Genomic DNA, 23,178 nt, shown 5'->3' with positions numbered 1-23,178 from the left:
AGTGCTGGTTATAATTTGAAAATTTGGAAAAATTCCACCCTAGTGTGTTGAATAACGGGAATACCACTATAGTGCGTCTACACCGCGGTGCGGTGTATCGTTAGTAACTAATATTTCACTATGTTTGACAGGTGCTGCCATCTTTCAATAGAGATAAAAACTAATTACACCAATACACCACAGTGCAATGTACTAGCAAAATCTATCACTGATTTATTACACTGCACTGCGATGTAGACGCACTGAAAGGGTTAATAAACCCTACGTTCATAAACAACAATTTAAACAAAATATTCCATCTTAATCATTAAATCAATTCACCGCAGTGCGGTGTACTCACAAAATCCATCACCGATTCGTACACCGCACTGTGGTGTAGACGCACTGAAAGGGTTAACAACAGAAAAAGAAAAGAAAATCGCCATCTTTACCTCGATGTTGTAAGTAGCGAATTTCTCGTCGATGAAATCCGTCGACGGAATTTTCAAATTTCGAAAGAACGGCGGTTGACCGGGTACGTTAACCGGTGGATTACCGCCGGACGTCGCGGCGTGGTAGCCGGGTTCCGTTCTCTCCGACGACGCGATGCTGTCCGTATCCGACGAAATCGCGTCTGACGAAATCGCCGATTCGCGTCTGCTCGAACCGCCGAGCGAAAACAAACTCGCGTTCGAAGCCGATTGCGCGAAATCTCCTAAACGACGTTCCGCGTTCTCGGGTAACGAGGCGACGATATCCTCCTCGGAACCGGCGGCGAGTTCCGGGTCGAAGTCCGCGCCGAGTCCGGTACACGGCTCCGAACTGGCGACGAGTTCCAGGTGAGGATTCGAACCGGGGACGGGTATATCGGCGGGCTCCGAACCGGGGGCAAGTCCTGTCAGCGGCTTCAAACTGGGGGCGATTCCTCGACCGAGTTTAGACTCCGACGAACTCGCGATGAGGAACGATTGCGAGTTCACGGAATAAACGTTTTCCGATTCCGACCCATCGCTCGGAATCACGAGATAATCCGACTGCGACGACGTGCTGCGTTCCGTTTTCGCCGAAACCGTCAACCGATTGTTCGCGTCGTCCGACGTCTCCGCGCCGACCGATTTATCACCGCCATTGTCGTCGGCGACGTCGCATATTTCGATATTTTCGAACACCGTAAATCGACGTTTGTTCAATATCATCGCCGGGGCGGCGGTCGCGTCGACATCGACATCGCAGATATCGATATTTTCGAACGCCGTATATTTACGTCTGCTAGGACGCTTCATTCGGTCGTCGACCCGCGTATCGTCATTTTCGAACGCGTCTGTCGTTATCACAGCTATCGAAATTTGTTCATCGCGATAATTATAATCGGACGATTCGTCATCTTTGCGCGACGGCGACGACGGTCCTAATTCGCGACTCGGCGAAACGGCCTCTTGCGGAATATAAAACGAAGATTTACCGATTTTACGACAGCTCAATTTCCCGCTTTTATCGTCGTCGTCGTCATCATCATCTCCGGTTCTGCGGTAAGAAGAGGAACGAGTTTCCTCCTCATCTCTACCGGTTGCGTTTATCGTATTTCCGTCGGAACGCGCAGACGGATTTTTAACGTCGATTTTAAAATGTTGCGCGAGAACGTCGGTCGTGTAGGAACTCGCGTCCGACTCGTCGTCGTCGTTTTTGTATAAAACGTGGTTGCTTCGTTGGCGCTTCAACGCGACGCCGTCCTTCTCGTATTCCGCGCCGCGCGATTCATCGTCGTCGTCCTCGTCCTCGGTTAAAATCTTCACGACGATCTCGTGAATGAACGAGGTCGTCGCGAACCTCGCGATCAACGGCTCGAGGACGTTCGACGTTAAAACGTCGACGAGCATCTCGCGCCCGGTGAAACACGCGTAAAGATCCGACTTCAACAGAACCTTCGCCAGAACGTCGACGCAACCGCGCAGATATTCCGACGGAGCGCCGAGCGCCGGGTGCCAACGCGCGTTCAGCGTGAAAACCTCGTCGACCGTCGCGATCTTCTTGAACTCGGCGTCGCGACGGCGGCGTCGGTATTTCGGCTGCCGACGCACGAACGCCTCGGCGTCGACGATCGCGGCGACGTGGCGCGCGTACGTGTCGACGACGCGCACGACGAGCTCGCGCCGGTCGACGGACTCCAGTCGGCGGCGCGCGTATGCGAACAGATCGGCGACGATCGCGTTGGCGTCGGTGGCGCTCTGTGCGTTATCGCTCAGCGTCGAGTACCACGACGATATGAAATCTCGAAAAATCAACGATTTCATCAAGTTCAACTGCTCGGTTAAACAGTATTCGATGTGTTCGAGTTCGCGCGCCGACATCGACGCCGCCGGTTTTGATTTCTTCTTCAAGCGCGGACGCACGACGTTTTCGTAGAACAGCAGTTGCAGATTGCGCGCCACGCGACGCAGGAAACGTGACGTTTCGCGATCGGCGATCTCGTAGAGTTTCGACGCGACGAGGAAACACAGACCGCTCGCGGTGAAGAACGTCAGAACCGGACCGCCGTTGCGCGTTACGACTGCCAGCGCGAGCAACGCGACGAATATCGACGATATCTTCTGAAGCGTCGTGAAGTTGTTGTGATACGACAGGAAGTCGCGGAATTTCCGCGCGACTTTCAGCGAACTCTCGTCCTCTGATTCCATATCTGAAAAATACGTTAAAAATACTACACATTGATCACCGGCACACACCAGATGGCGCAGCAATACACGGGTTTATTCATAAGGGAAATTTGTGAATTTTCAGGGATATTTAGCGGATATATATGGCGTGATGCTCTATAGCATTCACTATCAGTGCTGAGTGACAAGTGGGTTCGAGTTCTGCTGGCTGCTTACAGCGTGCGGGCAACACTTCAAAGGCCGCGGTTCCATCGTGAGGTTAAATTAAAAATCCAATAGGGTTAGTCTTGGGGAAACACGGCCAGTGCTATAGCATTCACCATCAGTGCTGAGTGACAAGTGGGTTCGAGTTCTGCTGGCTGCTTACAGTGTGCGGGTAGGCTAACACTTCAAAGGAATCTTAAATCAATAATCCAATAGGTTTAGTATTTTGTGAAAACGAGATCCAAGCAACGTAAAGCCAAAAACAAACAAACAAATTCAACAGGGTCCCTAAAGATTAGTCATTCCTGGATATATGGAGTTTTAAAGCAGAAAATATCAAATTTTGAAGAAGTGTCTGTATCACTTTCATAACCCAATAACTGTACACACCTCCTAAATCAGTAGTTTTTATCGCAGTAAACCGGTAATCCAGTGTGGTTTTTTAAGCAGGATCCAGTTCCACAGTTGTGAGTTAGAGTTAACTCTGAGTTAAAATTAGTTCACTTTCAGTGAGTTAACTCAGAGTCAAATCTTAACTCGCAACTGTGGAACTGGGTCCAGAATTTTATCCTAAACACTACTTAACCCGGTTTCTCATATCCAATCATAATCATAGGCCTACAAGTCGCTGTATAATATAAGTTTCACTTTTCCAGTCAGATAGACTTCACCGTAAATTGCTTAGGCCAAGCTTATCAGTGTAGTTCATTTGAATCTTTAACCTGTCAAGAGAAATTGGAGCGGTAACCACTATCAAACCTGGAGGATCGTCATCGACAGTAAGCAACTACCAGCAACTGGCCAGGTCAACAGAAATAAGAACTAAGCTATCAATTTTTTCATTAAAATCACGAAATGTCAAACTTCATGAAACCTCTCCGTGTAAACAGTTCAATCAATTACATTAAATATCATTGTTTCAGATTAAAAATGTCATCAGCAATTCAGTACATTGCCATTAGTTAATTTCAAGATATCTACACTAGAAAGATTCTGTCATTCAGCAGAATGCATCAATCATGAGAGGTGCAGATCTGTACTTTTACCGAAACTTTTCTTTAAATTACGGGTATATCATTTTCTAGCCTTAGGCCTACGTAGATGACAGCCGGTTAATTTCTGATGAGAGAGAATCCAGCTGAAGTGAACTGTTTCATGCCATGAATAGAAGAGGGGAGGGAATAGTAAGAATGGAATTCACATGATTCGAAGTGAGCTCACTGATGAGCTGTGAGGGGAGGCCGGGCCTCATCTCGCGGGAGGAGGGAATACATAGGCCTGTCTGTAACTGTAAATTAATCTGCAATTTACGAAAAACCTACCGATTTAACAAACTGACATCTCCAGATAAACCATCTAAGTATTCAATCAGTAAATGTTTGATATTTTGTCGTACTCGAAATCATTGCTTTTCAAACATGTCACTTGATCTGTCGCATTTCTAAACTTTTTCGGTCGCCGATTTTCGATTTTCTAATTCGACTTTATTGATTGATTTGTCAATTCATTTCCGGGTGTGTAACGACGATTTATCCGGTATATGGATGGCTCCGAGTAAAATTCATCGGAGCTACCCGCTATCTTTCCCGCATGATTATTCGATCATAATTCTTCAACAAGGCCAAAAAGATTGCCTTGTTTCTCATCGCTTTTGTTTTTTACCTTGACGAACCCAGATAAACCAAGATGAACCAAGTAGAGTCGTGAATTATGGAAGAATTTAAATTAAGACTTCTTGATACCGAGACCCAGTTAAATACTATCTTGAAATAAACAGTTTTTCATTTCCAGTGTTTTTATTACAACAAGGATATAGATATGTATTTTGTACAGAGTCTGATATTTACATTTCAGATTATTGAACAAGGGCGCCAGTTGCTGAAAAGTTGGTTAACGATAACCGGCCGATAAATACCATAGTAACGATGAACTTTTAATTGTCACAACGTCAACTATATCCACTAGTTAACTCGTCTAACCAACTTTTAAGCAACCACCCCCTGATTTTCCAACGCGTGATTTATTTCGCCTTGCCCTTGCCCTTGCCTCCTCGTTTCGAGTCTTTGCTCTTGGATGTTTTACTGTCTTTCTTAGATTTAGCTGCCGTCTTAACCTGCAAATAAATCAAACATAAACGCCGTACATGACTGAAACTACACAACTTCCCTTATAACGTCTGCCTATCGATCTATCTTATTCTACGAACTGAACAGGATATTGTATTCCTGAATATGACTATTAGGATATAGTTGAAACGTTGAATAAACTACACTAGCTCAAGGAATACAGTATTCCTGAAGATGACTATTAGGATATAGTCTAAAACGTTAAATCAACTTCTAGCTCAAGGAATACAGTATTCCTGAAGATGAATGTCTATTAACTTTGAATAAACTACACTAGTTTGAGGAAACATTTCAGACTCTTTCTATTCTTAGTGGGCAGGGATTTTATATTATCTTTACAACACGGACTCAGAGTGTTTCATCAATGGTTGTAATGAGGACAACATCAGTATTCCTGAAGATGACTATTAGGATATAGTGGAAACGTTGAATAAACTACACTAGCTCAAGGAATACAGTATTCCTGAAGATGACTATTAGGATATAGTCGAAACGTTGAATAAACTACACTAGCTCAAGGAATACAGTATTCTTGAAGATGGCTATTAGGATATAGTCGAAACGTTGAATAAACTACACTAGCTCAAGGAATACAGTATTCCTGAAGATGACTATTAGGATATAGTCGAAACGTTGAATAAACTACACTAGCTCAAGGAATACAGTATTCCTGAAGACGACTATTAGGATATAGTCGAAACGTTGAATAAACTACACTAGCTCAAGGAATACAGTATTCCTGAAGATGACTATTAGGATATAGTCGAAACGTTGAATACACTACACTAGCTCAAGGAATACAGTATTCCTGAAGATGACTATTAGGATAAAGTCGAAACGTTGAATAAACTACACTAGCTCAAGGAATACAGTATCCCTGAAGATGACTATTAGGATAAAGTCGAAACATCGAATAAACAATACTAGCTCAAGGAATACAGTATCCCTGAAGATGACTATTAGGATAAAGTCGAAAAATTGAATAAACTACACTAGCTCAAGGAATACAGTATTCCTGAAGATGACTATTAGGATATAGTCGAAACGTTGAATAAACTACACTAGCTCAAGGAATACAGTATTCCTGAAGATGACTATTAGGATATAGTCGAAACGTTGAATAAACTAAACTAGCTCAAGGAATACAGTATTCCTGAAGACGACTATTTGGATAAAGTCGCAACTTCGAATCAATAAATTATTATCTTCAAAGGAAACTTTTCGGACTTCATCTTTCTCGTTTTATCAGTGCGGGATTCTCTATATACCGTTTCACCAATGTTTAAAAACAAAAAGTACATAGAGAGAACTCAATGAGCGTTCGACCCATTTGGGCCATTTTCAAAAACTGATGAGTAAACATACTTTAATCATGGCATCTTTTGTGATGTCGTCGTTCTCCGGCTCGTCATCGGCGGCGTCTGCTGCGTCCGCTCCGAGCAGCGTTCCTCCGTCGTCGTCGTCGGCGGCCGTCGTTTTGCGTTGTTTTTTCACCGACGCCGTCATCGCGTACGGCAACGAATGAGATTCTTTGTTGTAGAGCCGCGTGAACGCGCTTTTCACCTGCGATTCGAAACGAAATTACGATTTGAGAGTCGATACCGGCTTCATTCTAGATATGATCGCATCAGATGGGATCATTCATTTGAATAAAATAATTCATTGAATAAAGTGCCGATGAACTAGAACTCGCTAGAACTCATATCATAACCAAAAATAGAAAAAACTGCGATTTTGAAACTGCGTTTAAGTTTTTGAACTCAATTGAGGAAACAGCAACTGTAATGATGTAATCATGTTTAGGGATTATCTATTTATTACGTACGCATAAAATTTGAATTTTTCAACCCCCCCCCCTCTGTACGCAAAATCAGCAATTTTTATATATACATTAAGCATTACAATACATGTACGCAATTGCACTGACCCCTCCCCCTCCCCTAATGAGTACGTAATAAATGAATGACCCCTTATCAGGGCAGGGCCGTACATAGCAGGTGTAATTTTGGGAAAGTGCCCAATTTGCTAATATTATTGTTACATCCAATAGAAATTTGTTTGTAGAATCCTTCGTAGTCATTCATTTATTACGTACGCATTAGGGGAGGGGGAGGGGGGGTCAGTGCGTACTGTAATGCTCAATGTATACGAAAAAAAAATGGCCGATTTTGCGTACAGAGGGGGAGGGGGGTTGAAAATTTCAAATTCTATGCGTACGTAATAAATGAATGATCCCTTAGAATTTTGTTAAAGATGAAACCTGTTTATCGCGATGATTTCCGGCTCGTCCCAGCCATCGATATCTACACTAATTAGGCTTTGGATAACGCGAAAACCTTTTTAATACGACTATTTCACTTTTACCCAAAAGATTCGCACTTAACGAGGTTCCACCGTATATTTAAGATTTTATTTGGGACGGGTGTCCCCACAAACGCGCAGATTGTATCTGGCCGTAGAAGAATTTTTTGGAGTAGGACCCGCACGCCGTCCTCCGTGGTTCTGTGCGATACTCGACTGTGCAGCGCTTCGAGAACCGAGGCCAAATTCGCCCCTCTGATAATAAACAGTTCAAACTTTTTTTTTCTAACCTTCGGCAGTATTTTACTCATCACGTCCGGAGAATTCGACCACTGGCTGATTTCCATCACGCTGTCGAAATCGTCCTTCAACAGAGAATACTCGTCCAACAGAGCGACGACCTCGCCGACCCGAGTAGAGTCGTCGCCAAACAACGGCTTCGTTAACGCGTGTTTCAAATGCGGTCGATAGTCCAAGTTCAACGCGCGTTTGTCGGCCGAAATTCTGAAAAAATTAAGGCGACAATAAAATATGACACATTTTTAAATCAATTTTCTTAAATTTAAATAGGGGTCACGATCCAGATACTTTTTATCGAAAATGAACTACAAACACCGGACATTAGATATTTTATCAGCACACTTTCAAAAACTGATCGTCCACACTTCACATGTGTTCAGTGCTTCACCTGAGACATTTTTAATTGAAAATGAACTACTAACACCAGACATTAGACATTTTATCAGCACACTTTCAAAAACTGATCGTCCACACTTCGCCTGAAAATGCTGAATGAATTTCTACTTGCCGAACCTAACTTACTTCAATCGCATGTGAAAGTTCAATTCTTGTATGATGCGGTCGGTTTTACGCGTCGTCGAATTCTTGCCGAGCCATCCGGGAAACGAGATCTGCGACGTCATGTGACCGGCCATCACCGTACCGGGAATCACCGTGCTGTAGACGCCCTGTCGAATTCGAATCATTCGAAAAAATGTCAGGCGCAATGTTGGAAGCAATTTTTGATTTCCGCGGCGAAATTTTTGACAGGTTCTTATATTGCAGCGACGAATTTACTTCAATTTCGTCAAAAACAGAGTTTCGACAAAAAAAAAAACGTCATTCGCTAAATTATTGCCGCGGCTTTCACCGCTGCAGTCGCTATGGTTCCAACGCTACTGAATTTTAAATTAACCCTTTCAGTGCGTCTACACCGCAGCGCGGTGTATTAACCAGTGATAGATTTTGCTAGTACACCGCACTGCGGGGTATTGATGTAATTAGCAATTAGTTTTTATGTCTATTGAAAGACACTGTTAACCCTTTCAATGCATCTACACCGCAGTGCGGTGTATTAATCGGTGATAGATTTTTGCTAGTACACCGCACTGCGTTGTTTTGATGTAGTTAGTAATTATCTCTCTTGAAAAATGGCAGCACGTGTCAAACATAGTGAAATACTTGTAACTAACGATACCCCGCACCGCGGTGTAGACGCACTATAGTGGTATTCCCGTTATTCAACACACTAGGGTGGAATTTTTCAAAATTTTCAAATTATCACCAGCACTATAGGGTATTAATTGGTCAGCACTGAAAGGGTTAAAAAGTTGCCATCACAAGAGCAAAGACTCGAAGAAAGGTCCGGTACCTGTAACGGGAGTAAACTCCAGCATCCGTTGCCGCGAATGCATCGGTCGACCAGGTCGCCGTCGCACATGCTGTCAGCCGCCGTACTCAACGCTGATAAATGCTTCTTTAGATCGCCGCTGAAAAAAATTAACACCGATCGAAATTGTAATTGATCGGTAAGCGAATTAGACACATCTTATTCCTCGGTTGAGACATCCTCACTTGCCAGGGTTTGATTGCCTCCCGCCTAAGCTCATGCCAACACAAACCCTTCATTGGTCTATAAACACTGCCTAAGATTTCTTGCGTGGACTGGTTACCCCTCAGCGGCCACCAGTCTATATACATAGCCAATCTGATTGGTCTATAAACACTGCCTAAGATTTCTTGTGCGGACTGGTTTCCCCTCGGCGGCCACCAGTCTATATACCTAGCCAATAAGATGCGTTGTATTAACTGATAGAGCGAATCAACCGATGAAAAACAACACATCTGATTGGCTTAAACCGGTGGCCACTGGGCGACAAACTGTTCACCCAAGAAATCTTGGGCAATGTAATAGACCAATGAAGGGTCTGTGTTGGTGCGGGCAGAAATCAAACGCTGGCAAGCTAGGATGTTGTAGAGTAGAACGATGACCACACTCAAACGTGGTGAACGGATAATATGATAAAATCCCACTATTTACAGATTAAAAGAATTTAAAAACAAGAATTTAGTTATTCAATCTAAAATACACAAAATACAGGACGTTTCGATCTCGTCCTAGAGATCATCGTCAGGTGATTCTATACTTCGTGTCTTCTATATATTTTGGATTGAAAAAATAAATTCTTGTTTTTAAATTATTTTTATCTGTAGATAGTGGGTTTTTGTCTTATCATGTTGTAGAGACTATATATAATCTGCGCGGACTCGTAATGAAAAAGAATTTTAAACGTACTTGGCTGAAAACGGTTTGACCTGGATATAGTTCTCCTGGACGAACAGCGGCATGATGCCGTAATCTTCGAAAAATAGCTCCGACCGTTTGTCGACGGTCATAGACGAACTCGACCCGGAGAATACCTGTCTACACGCGTCGAACGGCCCCTAGAAAATAATACAAACCAACAAAATTGAACCAATCAATCAGACACAATGTTTCCACGATGGATATTTCATCAAACATCATAATTATTTCTGGTTTGATAACCCTTTCAGTGCGTCTACACCGCAGTGCGGTGTACGAATCAGTGATGGGTTTTGCTAGTACACCACACTGCGGTGTATTGATTTAATTAGTAATTACTAATTATCTCTGTTGAAAGATGGCAGCACCTGTCAATCATAGTGAAATACTAGTAACTAACGATACACTGCACCGCGGTGTAGACGCACTATAGTGCTATTCCCGTTATTCAACACACTAGGGTGGAATTTTTACAAATTTTCAAATTATCTCCAGCACTTTAGGGTATTAATTAGCCAGCACTGAAAGGGTTAACTCGATTAGACGAGAAGATACACAATATCCGTGTATGACGATGTCGAGAGAAATCCCACAATAACGAAGCCAAGATTGAAAAATTCTATATCAGAATGATTGTATTCGACGGTACGCCTGATGATGGCTAACAGTTGTTAGCCGAAACGTCGCTCCTCAAATACAATCATTCGGATATAGAATTTTTCAATCTTGGCTTCATTATTGTGGCATTTCTTTCGTTAGTTTCGTCAGTTAACTCGATTGTTAGTTGGAGTTTTCCACGCTTTTTACTCACGATTTTGAAATCTTTTTTCGCGGCCGACGCGTCTTTTTTCGCCTGGTCGTAGTCCAACGATTTGTCTTTCGAGCAAAACATCTCCAAGTTGTGAATTACCTTCGAATTAAACGCGGGGGCGTTTAACGGAACTTTCAAAATCTGCTTTGATTTTTTAAGCCCCCCTTCGCCTCCCCGAGCTCATAGAGTAGTCATTTTATGTACATTCGAATAAAACTCAAGCCCCAATTTTAGTAGGATGAAGCGAATTAGCATAGAACATCAGCCCGCACTATTACTAACGCGTACAGCTGATTTTCCATTCGATCGTGATATTCTGGACTCGGTTCCACAGTTGTGAGTTAAGAGTAAACGCTTTGAGTTAAAACTAGTTAATTTTCAATGTTAATGAACACGTAAGAGTTAAATCTTAACTCAAACTGTGGAACTGGAACTTGTGGTAAAAATCTGAGGCTAAAATCAGCTTATCGATCGGAAAATACGGTATCTCTTCCGTAGCATTCTAGGATACGAGACTTTCGGAGCTGAAACAAGGTCCCTACAGATCAGTTATTCCAGAATTGAAGAAATTTTGGACATTTTGCACAAATTCTAAGATATTCAAGGACCTTGAAATACATTTTTGGTTTATCAGCAGTTTGCAAGGAATCAAGGAGTCGCAGGGACCCCGTGAAAAAGAGCAAATCGAAATTTTTTTTTCGCCGGCCCTACGTACCTGTCGGACGTCCTGATTCGACGCGAGGATGATCTCGTTCAGCGCCGGCGCCGACACGTTCAGGCCTTCTTTAAAAACGATCGACATCGCCGCCGACTTGATCTGTTCGACGCGCGGCCGCGAGAACCGCAAATCGAAACAGTAATTCGCCAGCGAACGGATTTTGATGTGCGCGCGGTCGTTGCACATGCAGATAATCGGGATACGTGACGATTTTATCAGTTTGATTAGTTCTTGCATTCCGCCGCGGTCCTCGTTGCCGGCCATGCCGTCCACTTCGTCCATCAACAGACAGTGATTCAATCGCGTATTCTCTTCTTTACCAGTTCCTTAAAAAAAAACAATCAAAAATGATCGATTAGATGCCGTGCTGATAGGAACCCGGTCTACGAAACGGGTCTCGGTTCAAAATTATCCCTAGGAATAAATTTAAAACCCCTTAAAGGTTCGTAGAATTCGATGCCCGATATATAAAACCGGGACCCGGTTAACCCTTTCAGTGCTGACTTATTAATACCCTATAGTGCTAGATAATTTTAAAATTTTGTAAAATTCCGCCCTAGTGTGTTGAATAACGCGAATAGCACTATAGTGCGTCTACACCGCGGTGCAGTGTATCGTTAGTTACTAGTATTTCACTATGTCTGACAAGTGCTGCCATTTTTCAAGAGAGATGAAAACTAATTACTAATTACATACATACACCGCAGTGCAGTGTACTAGCAAAATCCATCACTGATTCATACACCGCACTGCGGTGTAGACGCACTGAAAGGGTTAAGGATTTATAAGTAGAGATAACTGTTTATAAAATCAGGTCCCAGTTAAGCAGTGATCCCTAAGAATATCTTTAAATATCTATAAAACTAATGCCCACTCTTATCGAAAAGAGGTTCCCCAGTTTCGACACATAGATTCGAGAAGTAATTTCGTTATTTACCGATATAATTAACTAAAGATTTAGTTCTCAGAGCCGTCATCACGTGTTCCTCCAGATTCTTCTTACTGCGAGTATCGGACGCGTTCAATTCTATAAACGAGAATCCGGCTTCCTACAAAAAACGAAATGTACGCATTTCATATTCATTCCTTCGTTAAGTGGAAGATTGGCTTAGCAGCAGCTTAACCCTTTCCATGCTGACTAATTAATACCCTAGAGTGCTGGAAAAAATGTGAAAATTTGGGAAATTTCCACTCTAGTGTGTTGAATAACGGGAATACCACTATAGTGTGTCAACACCGCGGCGCGGTGTATCATTAGTTACTAATATTTCACGGTGTTTGACAGGTGCTGCCATCTTTCGAGAGATAATTACTAATTACTAATTCAATACACTGCAGTGCGGTGTACTAACAAAATCCATCACCAATTTATACACCGCAGTTCAGTGTAGACACAGTGTAGACACCCTTTCAGTGTGTCTACACCGCAGTGCGATGTATAAATCGGTGATGGATTTTGCTAGTCCACCGCACTGCGGTGTATTGATGTAATAAGTAATTAGTAATTATCTCTACTGAAAGATGGCAGCACCTGTCAAACATAGTAAAATATTAGTAACTAACGTTACGCTGCACCGCGGTGTAGACGCACTGTAGTGCTATTCCCGTTATTCAACACACTAAGGTGGAATTTTTCAAAATTTTCAAATTATCTCTAGCACTATAGGGTATTTATTAGTCAGCACTGACAGGGTTAAGCAAAATAGATTCATTCCCAAGAGCTAAAAGTCGTCGATCGATCGGATTGGAGCAAAGTCAGTAATCGGTAGATAATTGATTGATTTAATCGGAGCGATTTGATTGGTAGATACGACTAATCGAGCAGACGAACAGTGAGACTGACCTTACACACGAGATGAGCAGTAGTCGTTTTACCGATACCCGGAGGACCGGAGAGCAGGGCCGCCTTAAACGACGCTCCGTCGTCATTCCAACGGTTACCTGTACACAGAAAATAAATCTACTGTTACCATTGTGTTTAACGCGAGGCACATTTCCAAACTAAGTTACAATTCTGAGGCCAGTTGTTGCACAGACGTGACTTAACTCCAAAAGTGGTCTTAAATCGTAAGACTGGTCTTAAGTTGTTAGATTGGCTATAGAACTAAGTTGGCCTTAGACTGGTCTTAAGTTGTTAGATTGGTTATAGAACCAAAATGAGCTTAGACCGGTCTTAAGTTGTTAGATTGGTTATAGAACCAAATGAGCTTAGATTGGTCTTAAGCATAGTTAGATTGGCTTTAGAACTAAAATGAGCTTGGACTGGTCTTAAGTTGTTAGATTGGCTATAGAACTAAGTTGGTCTTAGACTGGTCTTAAGTTGTTAGATTGGTTATAGAACCAAAATGAGTTTAGACTGGTCTTAAGTATAGTTAGATTGGCTATAGAACTAAAATGAGCTTAGACTGGTCTTAAGTTGTTAGATTGGCTATAGAACCAAAATGAGCTTAGACTGGTCTTAAGTTGTTAGATTGGCTATATAACTAAGTTGGTCTTATACTGGTCTTAAGTCTAAGCCATGACTATGGAACCGGTCCGTTCGAGATTTTAAAGAATAAAGGGGTAGTAGGCAACCGGCTAGATGTGCCTCATAACCACATAACAGAGTAACATGGGAACAATTCAACTAAGATTTCTCCTAACCACCAACTCAATATATTCGAAATTCAATTAGTTTTGTTTTAACTCACCTGAAAATTTCTGTTTTTGAGTGCGATTTTTCTGCCAGTTGACGAGCCAGTGCAGCAGTTTTCTAGCGTTGCTCTTGTCTCCCTGTTGCCCGATCACGTGTTTCAAAGTCGATGGTTTGTACTTGTCGACCCATAATAAACTCGGTTCTGTAGTAGTTCCGGTTGACGGCTGCAGGGGGCGCCGAGTAAACAAAAACAGTGGTTTCGTTATTTTCAAAATAGCAATTCTCATTAAACTCATATCCAAAATTAGAAATTTTCAAACTGAGTCTTGTTCAAAAACTAAAAACTTTTCAATGAGTTAACCCTTTCAGTGCTGACTAATTAATACCCTATAGTGCTGGAGATAATTTGAAAATGTTAAGAAATTCCACCCTAGTGTGTTGAACAACAGGAATACCACTATAGTGCGTCTACACCGCGGTGCGGTGTATCGTTAGTTACTAATATTTCACTATATTTGACAGGTGCTGCCATTTTTCAATAGAGATAAAAACGAATTACTAATTACATCAATACACTGCAGTGCGGTGTACTAGCAAAATCTATCGCTGATTCGTAATTACATCAGTACACCGCGGTGTACTAGCAAAATCCATCACCGGTTTATACACTGCACTGCGGTGTAGACGCACTGAAAGGGTTAAAGGACGAAGATTATGTACCTGAGGACTGGCTGTTTTTTGCGACCAATCAGATTTCTGGCTCGACGTCGCCGGCGGTGTTTGTAACAGCGGCTGCGATTGGCTGAATTTGCTCGATTTTGGCGTCGTCGTACAGGACGATTGGCGGTCGGCGGAATCGACCGCGGGAAGCGAACTCGATTTCGGGGTCGATTGAGACTTCCTCTGAAAATGTGAAAGTTACGGAGAAAGATCAGACATTAAAACGTCTTCGCGGGGTCAACACGAGTCCTATTCATAGCGATGTGACCGCAGAATCAAAACACTGAGTCTAGAAGTAACAATAGTTGATGGCTTTTGATACAGGCAGACGATGTTTGGAGTTAGTTCCCGGACTGTATACAGGACTCACTTTCGACAGTGTCCCCGGTATCCCAAGGGAATATCCCAACAGAATATAGGCCTTCATGAATGTAGCCAACAATATCGAACTGTGATAGAGACCCCAACCACAAAAGGGTTCCTTCTAATTCCGCTAAGCGATTGTTGAATTACATCTAAGTCCCTTTCCTTCCAGAAAAGATTTCCTTCATTAATACCCCTGAACGACATTTTGTTGTTGGGCTACGAAAAATTAAAATGCGCAGTGCGGTGCATCTTTAGTTGCTAATATTTCACTTCGTCATTTGCCATCTTGAATTGAAGCTAAGAATTACATATTTAACCTGCTGCGTTGAACTTCGAAAATTGGCCCTCTACGACTAAAATCTCATCTCGATATTTACCTTCTTAGCTTCAGCCTCGGCTGCGATGGTATATTTAGATTTTTTCGCGGGTAATGTTCGAATCAGGTCCAAAAATCCGTCCTCGTCGAGTTGTTTAGTTTTAAACTGTTCAACCTAAACAAAACCAACAGAATATACGTGAATGGCATGGCTGATCAAGAAATCTTAAAATAGTCCTATAGAGACCCATACCACAGAAGGTCTCTTTCAAGTTACCCTTATCCATCGTCATATCACATTTAAGAAAAGGTTTCCTTCACAAATTCCCCCCCCGAACGACATTTTATCACTAATATCCTCTGACCTGGAAAAGATGGCCACATCCCACACGGATATCAGCGAAATATTATATCATTGAATTATCGAAACTACTTCCATAGAAGACGTCTGCCCAGATGAATCCCCCGTGGCACGCACGCTTCGGTTAAAGATGGCCGCCTCTATGAACTCCTCATTACATTAGGCCTATACCTTTCCGACATACGTAGATGTCTACCTCCATAAATCCCCCCCGACATACAGCCTTCCAGTAAACTTTCTCTTTCCCTTTTAACTGGGTGCTAGCGACAGAGGCCTAAAATCTATGCTTGGCTCAGAGAAAGCTACTTGCGTGTATCTCCTAAATCGATACTGTTTATAATTCAGTAAACCATTAATTCAGCGGAATCTGTGTGCGTATTAGGCTTATGACTACTAACTAGGCCGCCTCTATGAACCCCTCATGACATAGGCCTATACCTTTCCGAAATACGTAGATGTCTACCTCCATAAATCCCCCCCGACATACAGCCTTCCCAGTTAACTTTGTTCCTTCATTGTCCTTTCCCATTTTACAGGGTTCTCATGACAGAGGCCTCAAGGCTTTGCTCAGCCCCACACGGAAATGACAAAGGCCTAAAGGCTTTGCTCAGCCCCACACGGAAATGACAGAGGCCTAAAGGCTTTGCTCAGTCCCACATGGAAATGACAGAGGCCCAAAGGCTTTGCTCAGTCCCACATGGAAATGACAGAGGCCCAAAGGCTTTGCTCAGCCCCACACGGAAATGACAGAGGCCTAAAGGCTTTGCTCAGCCCCACACGGAAAGCTACTTTTCTTTCTTTCGAGGAGTGTATCTCCAATACGGTAGATATCACAGTAAACTGTGTATTAGGCCTATAACTACTAACTAGGCCTAGAATCTAACGATTTTCCACAATTGCCAATTTCACAAAATTCAAGGAGTTTTCGGCATTTTGCTCAAATGCAACGATATTCGCGGACCTCGAAAAACATTTTTTGGTTTAGAAGCAGGTTTTCAAGGAATCAAGGAGTCGTACGGACCCCGAGTAAAGACGGCTAACTTCATTGTTCCTTCGTCAGGAGGTTAACCTCTTAGCTACCATGCGCGACGTATATTTACGTCGCAAATATATTCATTTACTACAATTGCTGGTGCGGTGAGTCACTACGCCGCCGGTGTATAGACGTACTAAATGATCTTCAGTTTAGTTACACTATTGACTCATAGATGGCGAATCTGTGCCTCAAATAATGAACTGAATCGAAAATAAATATGAATATGGGAAAATTCTCTGGTGAGGGGCGTTACATTACCTATGGTAGTGAAGAGGTTAAAGAGATGATATCTAATCGATTACCTTCGCCATTTTGCTTTCCCCGGCGCCGTCGCCGATGACGACGTACGACGTTTTCTTGCTCAAACTCGTCGTCATTTTGCCGCCGTAGCGTTCGATCAGCGACTTCGCCTCGTCACGTTCCAACGATTCTAAAACGCCCGTCACGACGAACGTCAAACCTTCCAGACAATTCTCTCCTCCCTGAAAACGATTATTGAGATAAAATGAGGCCAGGGTAAAAAGGAGTACTAAGAAGGATTTTTTTTTCGAAAATTTTAGACCCAAAAGGAGGGACTTTTGGACTCGGAAAGAAGTTCTTTCCAGTGAAATGAGGGCTCACAAGATGAATGAGAATCCAGAATTCGGATTGATGTTGAAGCAGATAATGAGACTAATAGCGTGGGGGGTGGGGAGTGGGGGGTGTTCTGCGTGTGCTACAATTTTTAAGGGGGCTGCATTCATTGTTAAGTGTATGACATCCTGGCTGCTAAGGTCTCTTAACAGGGTTTCCAGTGGTAAGGCCAGGATTAAACGAAGTACTAAGAAGGATTTTTTTCCGAAAATTTTAGACCCAAAAGGACGGACTTTTGGACTCGGAAAGAAGTTCTTTCCAGTGAAATGAGGCCCCATAAGGAAGCATTTTCACAATGCGTTCACCGGAATACTAGACCAGTCATACATTTCAGGGTAATTCCATAACACTTTCCTGTATATTCAATCCTACTGATAATTGAATAACCAGGCCTTACTAATACAATACTTCCACAGTCAAAAAATAACAAGGCTTTCGATCCCTCCAAAAAATACAAAAAATTTCAGCATAATTTCGGCGTAATCGTCTATTTTCCACATTAGCTCAATATATTTCAAAGCAAAATCAGCATCGATAGAATGTATTGACATCCACTCTGGCAGCAGATATTTTCGAACTTGATTTTGAACCTGAACTTAAAACGCAATTCGAACTAAACTCGTTTGATCTTCCCAAATTCTTACCTCCGGAATTTCTTTCGACCCCGGAGCCGACGGGCCGGCGCGATTCTTATAAGCCCAGTAACCCGGGTTACCGCGTGATTTACCGCCCGTGTCGGGCGGAGTTTTAACCGGAGATTTCTTTGGTGATTTCTTCGACACCGGAGAATTCTTATCGCCGTGACGACTAGGATTCGCGCGTTGTTTTTCCGGCGTTGTTTTCGTCGGCGAAACGTCCATTCGTTCCGATTCGTCGCGAATCGTATTCCGCGAATCCGAAGATTCCTCGTCGATTCGTTGCTTCGCGGATTTACCGTGAAACTTTTCCGGTGTGTCCTCGACGTAAACTTTTGCTTTCGCCGAAATCTTACTCGCGAGACTCGTCTGCCCGGATTTGTCGTTTCGCGTAGATTCCTTTGATTCCTTCCCCTCGGATTCCGTCTGCTGCTGCTGTTTGTCTAACGCGTCCGTGTCGATCAGACGCAACGTTTCTTTGAAATCATCGTCGTCGAATAACTCCATCGACGCGTCAAAACTAGGTGGCGCTGTCTCTATGTTCTTCGAACGGTCGCGTTTATTCTCGGACTTGTCTAATTTCGATCGCGGGTGATTCGGCGTCGTTCCCGTCGTCAATTTTGTCGATCGTTGAACGGTCGCCGAGCCGAAGAAGTCCAAAACGGTCGTCGGTTTACCGGTGGCCTTGGCGGCGGTCGGTTTCTTGGCGACAGGCGGCGCCACGGCGGTATCGGCCGCGTGCTGGAACGCCGAACGAAGTGGTCCCGGCTGTTCATCGTCTACAAAATTTAAGAAACATTTCTATAATTAGACAGGGTCCCTGCTGATCGGTCATTCCAGAACTCAAGGGCTGGGTTTCATAGATGTGGCAGAAAAATAGTCCCTGGGAATATTTTGAAATTCGTCAGTTGTAACCAGGGGCCGGTTCCATAGAATATTCGGAACGGGTCAAATTCATCCAGAAATCTCGAAAATCTAAGTTGAAGATTTTTAGACAGCGGGACACATTAATTAATGACCAGGGCTGGGTATCATAGATGTGGCAGAAAAATAGTCCCTGGGAATATTTTGAAATCCGTCGGTTATAACCATGGTTTCTCATTGTCACTACGGTGGTTGTCACCCCAGATTGAGGATTTACCCCTAGGGATAACTTCGATACTCGGTCTATGAAACCGGGCCAAGGAGTTTTTAAGGAGAAAATTTCAGATTTCAAGGAAGCGTCTGCATCACTTTCATATCTCAATAACTGTAGATTCCTAAATCAGTAATGTTTATTTCAGTAAACCATTATTTCAGAGGAATCAGTGTCTATAGGCCTTTGACTGCTAACAAGGCTTAACGCTTTCAGTGCGTCAACACGGCAGTGCGGTGTATAAATCAGCAATAGATTATGCTAGTACATTGCACTGCAGTGTATTAATTTAATTAGTAATTATCTCTCTTGAAAGATGGCAGCACGTGTCAAACATAGTGAAATACTAGTAACTAACGATACACCGCACCGCAGTGTAGACGCACTATATTGCTATTCCCGTTATTCAACACACTAGGGTGCAATTTTTTAGAATTTTCAAATTATCACCAGCACTATAGGATATTAATTAGTCAGCACTGAAAGGGTTAAAACCTAAAGATTTCTGACCGCCAATTTCACCGAATTCAAGTTTTCAGGGACTTTTGAGCATGTTGCTCAAATTCAAGGATATTCGAGGACCTTAAAAAAATTTTTTGGTTAAGAAGGAGATTTCAAGGAATCAAGGAGGGACTCGGAAAGAACAAATTCTGATTTTCATAAATCACGTTGAGAACCAGAAACTAAGCTTTCTTGTTAGACCTGAAAGTTAAGTCATCCCCTTGGGTTGAAGTCTTACACTACGCTTCCTTGATAGACCTGACAACTGAGTCAACCCCTTAGACTTAAGTCTTACACTTAGCTTCTTTGATAGACCTGAAAATCAAGTCATCCCCTGGCCTTGGGCCTAAGTCTTACACTAAGCTTTCTTGATAGACCAACGCTTTGAATTAAAGTCCCAGCTTAACGTTGAAAAAGGCTGCATCAAAAAAACATACATCTGGACCCAGTGTTGTGAGTTTGAGTTAACTCTGAGTTTAAGTTAGCTCATTTTCAATGTTTTAACTCTAGAGTTAAATCTTAACTCAGAACTATGGAACTGGATCCCGACACACACGCACAAAAAACAGTTCTCAAAATACTAATTTCTAACCTGAAACGGCGATGATTTCTTTCTTTTTCCGAGGTTTCCGTTGTTTTGTCGGTTTCGGCTCGTCGTCATCGGAGTCCGAATCGTAAATCACGGTTCCTTTCTTTTGACGTTTCTTCGACTTGTCGTCGATTTTAGGTTTTTTCGATTTCGTCGCGACCTCCTTCTCGAAATCTTCATCGACACTCGACACCTGATTGAGAAAATCCATCATTTCAACATCGGTAATATTCAGGGGGTAGGGCGGTCCCCACAGATCAGTCATTACTGGATGTAAGGAGCTTCCAAGGGCACAGGGGTCCGTTGGGTCTGGGCGGACCCTGCCCAGACCGTTAAAATGAGCGTCTAATATACGCGAAAATACACTTTAACCTTTTCAGTGCTGACTAATCAATACCCTATAGTGCTTAAGAAAATTTGAAAATTCTGAGAAATTCCACCCTAGTGTGTTGAATAACGGGAATACCACTATAGTGCGTCTACACTGCGGTGCGATGTATCGTTAGTCACTAATATTTCACTGTGTTTGACAGGTGCTGCCATCTTTCAAGAGAGATAATTAGTAATTACTAATTACATCAATACACCGCAATGCGGTGTACTAGCAAAATCCATCACCAATTTATACTCCGCACTGCGGTGTAGACGCACTGAAAGAGTTAAGTTGAGACCTGAAAACCGACCCACTTCTAACATCTCGCGCGACCTTAATAGTGGCCCTAGGGCTCTGAAACTTCTCAGGGACCTAGAGGAGGGTCTAATTTAAGTGTTCAAGATTACATAGAATCGAAGCGTCTGCTTCACTATCATATCCCAAAGAGATACTGGCAAGGCTACGGTGGCAAGCGAGGATTCAGCCATAATCCGCCAGGTGTCGCTAGTTGTACTGTGTTACTCAATTTCTTGTACATTTCAAGTAAATTTGAGTCGACTTTTCTCATTAGTTCATGAATAAGGACTGGGATACAGGCGAGGCTACTGAGGCAAGCGAGGATTCGGCGATAATCCCCCAGGTGTCGCTAGTGTCAACGGATAACCGCGCTTCAATTGACTTCTACATTTCAAATAATTAATTTTGAAGATCCAGAAATACGCAACTTTCAAAAATGTCAAACTCAATGGGAGCGCCGCGGTCCAGACCCAGGACACGGCCACATAAAATCCGCCCCCCTGATAAAAAATTGTCATAAAAACCTTTTCGCTTTTTTTTCGTTTAACGCTGTTCGGAATCGGATTCTCATCTTCATCTACGATAACAACATCTTCATCTTCATCCTCGTCGCCGCGCGACGCCGACGACCGTTTCTTCTTTCCGCGTTTTCTATCCGAACCGTTTTTCGACGTCGCTCTTTTTTCGCGTTTTTTCGACGGCGACGACCGTTTTTGTCGTTTCCGCGGCAACGGCGATTCCGGTTCGTCGCCGGCCGAATCGGAATCGACGGCGACCACCGAGTCGAACGCGTCCAGTTTGCGTTTCGACGACGACGATTTCCGACTCGAATCGACGCGCGTTCCGTCTGTCACGTCCTCGCTCGATTTGTCCTTGACCTTGTTGATATTATTATTGTTGTTAAGAGACGCGGTCGGCGCTGATTTCTTCCCTGCTGCAGTTTTTCCCGGCGGGCTGAAAAACTTTCGAATATCCTGGAAAATGGGAGAAAAAGTTTTTTAATCCGGGTTTACTCATTGCCTGCCGAAACTGGTACTGGTACGGTTGACTTGTTTCTTAGCTTTAGGGATAGATGGCAAATTCATCGCACAACACAACAGTAGTGTTATCTATTGAAATAGGGGTTGAACATGCATAAATGGCCATATTTTATGCAAAATACCCCCTCTGCACTTGTGATTGCTGCAGATATATTTCATCACTTTTAGAAGAAATGCTGCTTATTTTACATGGAAAAGCAAGACCAGATGAACAAAATAAAGCAAATTTGATGAATATATCCCTTCTTGTTTTTGTTTTATGAATCTCTGAAAAAACATGGAAATCCTGGCAAAGCGTAGCATTAACCTGAAAAATATGCCTGGCAGGCAAATAGTTAAACGAGTTTCAACCATAATTCAAGCATTTTTTGACCGCCCCGGCCGATTGCCGTTCTGATATATAGGGTTCTAAGGTTCCGATGACAAATTTACTTCGATTTCTTCAAAAAACGTAGAGAATGATTGAATTTAAATGTCATTCAGTAATCCACGCTGTTGCTTCAGTTCCTACACCGCATTAACCCTTTCAGTGCTGTGGACGTGCTATGCACGTTTCTACCGCGTCACTTCATGCGAGCTGATGTGTAGAGCACGCATAAACGCCTATTAGCTTCTTTTCAAATTGTCTGCACCAAACACCTAGGCCTTCTATTGCGACTGATATTGACCTGATATTATAGTGAGCCAGTACAGCAGACACTACTATACGATATATAGGCGTTCCAGTATTGACTGCTTGCATTATAGGCATTGCCATTTTGAATATTGAAGGGGGTTCGCGGCCAGGATTTGTGTTGGCGCAAGTTTTGACGGGAGGCATTCTAACCCTGGCAAGCGAGGATGGCAACAGGACAATGTAATGACACCACAGACTATAATTACATTTATAGCAAAATCTGAAAAATTCAATTTTTTTGCTGGCTGGTGGGTTGGATTTGGTTTTGGGTTTGACATTTTTAGGCCCCGCTTACAGTACAGTACCACAGTTCTACCATACCATTTGATGTTTACTCTAACCACCCCATTCAGAAACGAACAGATATGAATATATATTTCGCAACACATACCATGGTTGAATTACAGTTGCTCAAAGCGAATTTATGTTTTCGACACTTTTATTCGCAGTTTTTTCAACATTCCAGTTCATTTCGCGGGAAGTGTTGC

The 23,178-nt window shown here is 42.9% G+C and overlaps 2 protein-coding genes across 3 annotated transcripts in view; both read right to left on the bottom strand.

The window, feature by feature from the left end:
* The window catches only part of LOC141909989 (uncharacterized), a 16,021-nt gene extending 13,694 nt beyond the window's left edge, over positions 1–2,327 (bottom strand). The window contains exon 1 of the mRNA XM_074800678.1: positions 432–2,327. Coding sequence (XP_074656779.1) covers positions 432–2,327 — 1,896 coding nt within the window. The remainder of the gene's footprint in view (positions 1–431) is intronic.
* Positions 2,293–23,178, bottom strand: LOC141909491 (replication factor C subunit 1-like). 2 transcript variants are annotated; one of them, XM_074799885.1, is made up of 18 exons: positions 23,082–23,178; positions 21,499–21,948; positions 20,308–20,497; positions 18,089–18,858; positions 17,114–17,293; positions 15,476–15,589; positions 14,733–14,915; positions 14,068–14,236; positions 13,221–13,318; positions 12,315–12,426; positions 11,375–11,703; positions 10,660–10,758; positions 9,840–9,988; positions 8,916–9,033; positions 8,087–8,232; positions 7,555–7,768; positions 6,329–6,526; positions 4,631–4,950 (listed from the first exon to the last, which is right to left on the bottom strand). In XM_074799885.1, the coding sequence occupies exons 1-18, from the start codon at positions 23,082–23,084 to the stop codon at positions 4,858–4,860; spliced, it is 3,615 nt and encodes a 1,204-aa protein (XP_074655986.1). In that variant the 5' UTR covers positions 23,085–23,178; the 3' UTR covers positions 4,631–4,857. The 2 variants fall into 2 exon arrangements, with proteins under 2 accessions (XP_074655987.1, XP_074655986.1); XM_074799886.1 differs by lacking the exons at positions 4,631–4,950; positions 6,329–6,526 and adding an exon at positions 2,293–2,656.

This window comes from Tubulanus polymorphus, chromosome 8 (assembly GCF_964204645.1).
Source record: "Tubulanus polymorphus chromosome 8, tnTubPoly1.2, whole genome shotgun sequence".
Classification (NCBI taxonomy): domain Eukaryota; kingdom Metazoa; phylum Nemertea; class Palaeonemertea; order Tubulaniformes; family Tubulanidae; genus Tubulanus; species Tubulanus polymorphus.
This window is presented reverse-complemented; position numbering and strand designations above follow the sequence as displayed.

Coding starts and splice junctions, on each gene's coding strand:
- LOC141909491 (XM_074799885.1), bottom strand. Junction 14,237..14,732: donor AAAAAACAGCCAGTCCTCAG/GTACATAATCTT, acceptor CGCCCCCTGCAG/CCGTCAACCGGAACTACTAC. Junction 8,233..8,915: donor GGAGTTTACTCCCGTTACAG/GTACCGGACCTT, acceptor CGAATTCGACAG/GGCGTCTACAGCACGGTGAT.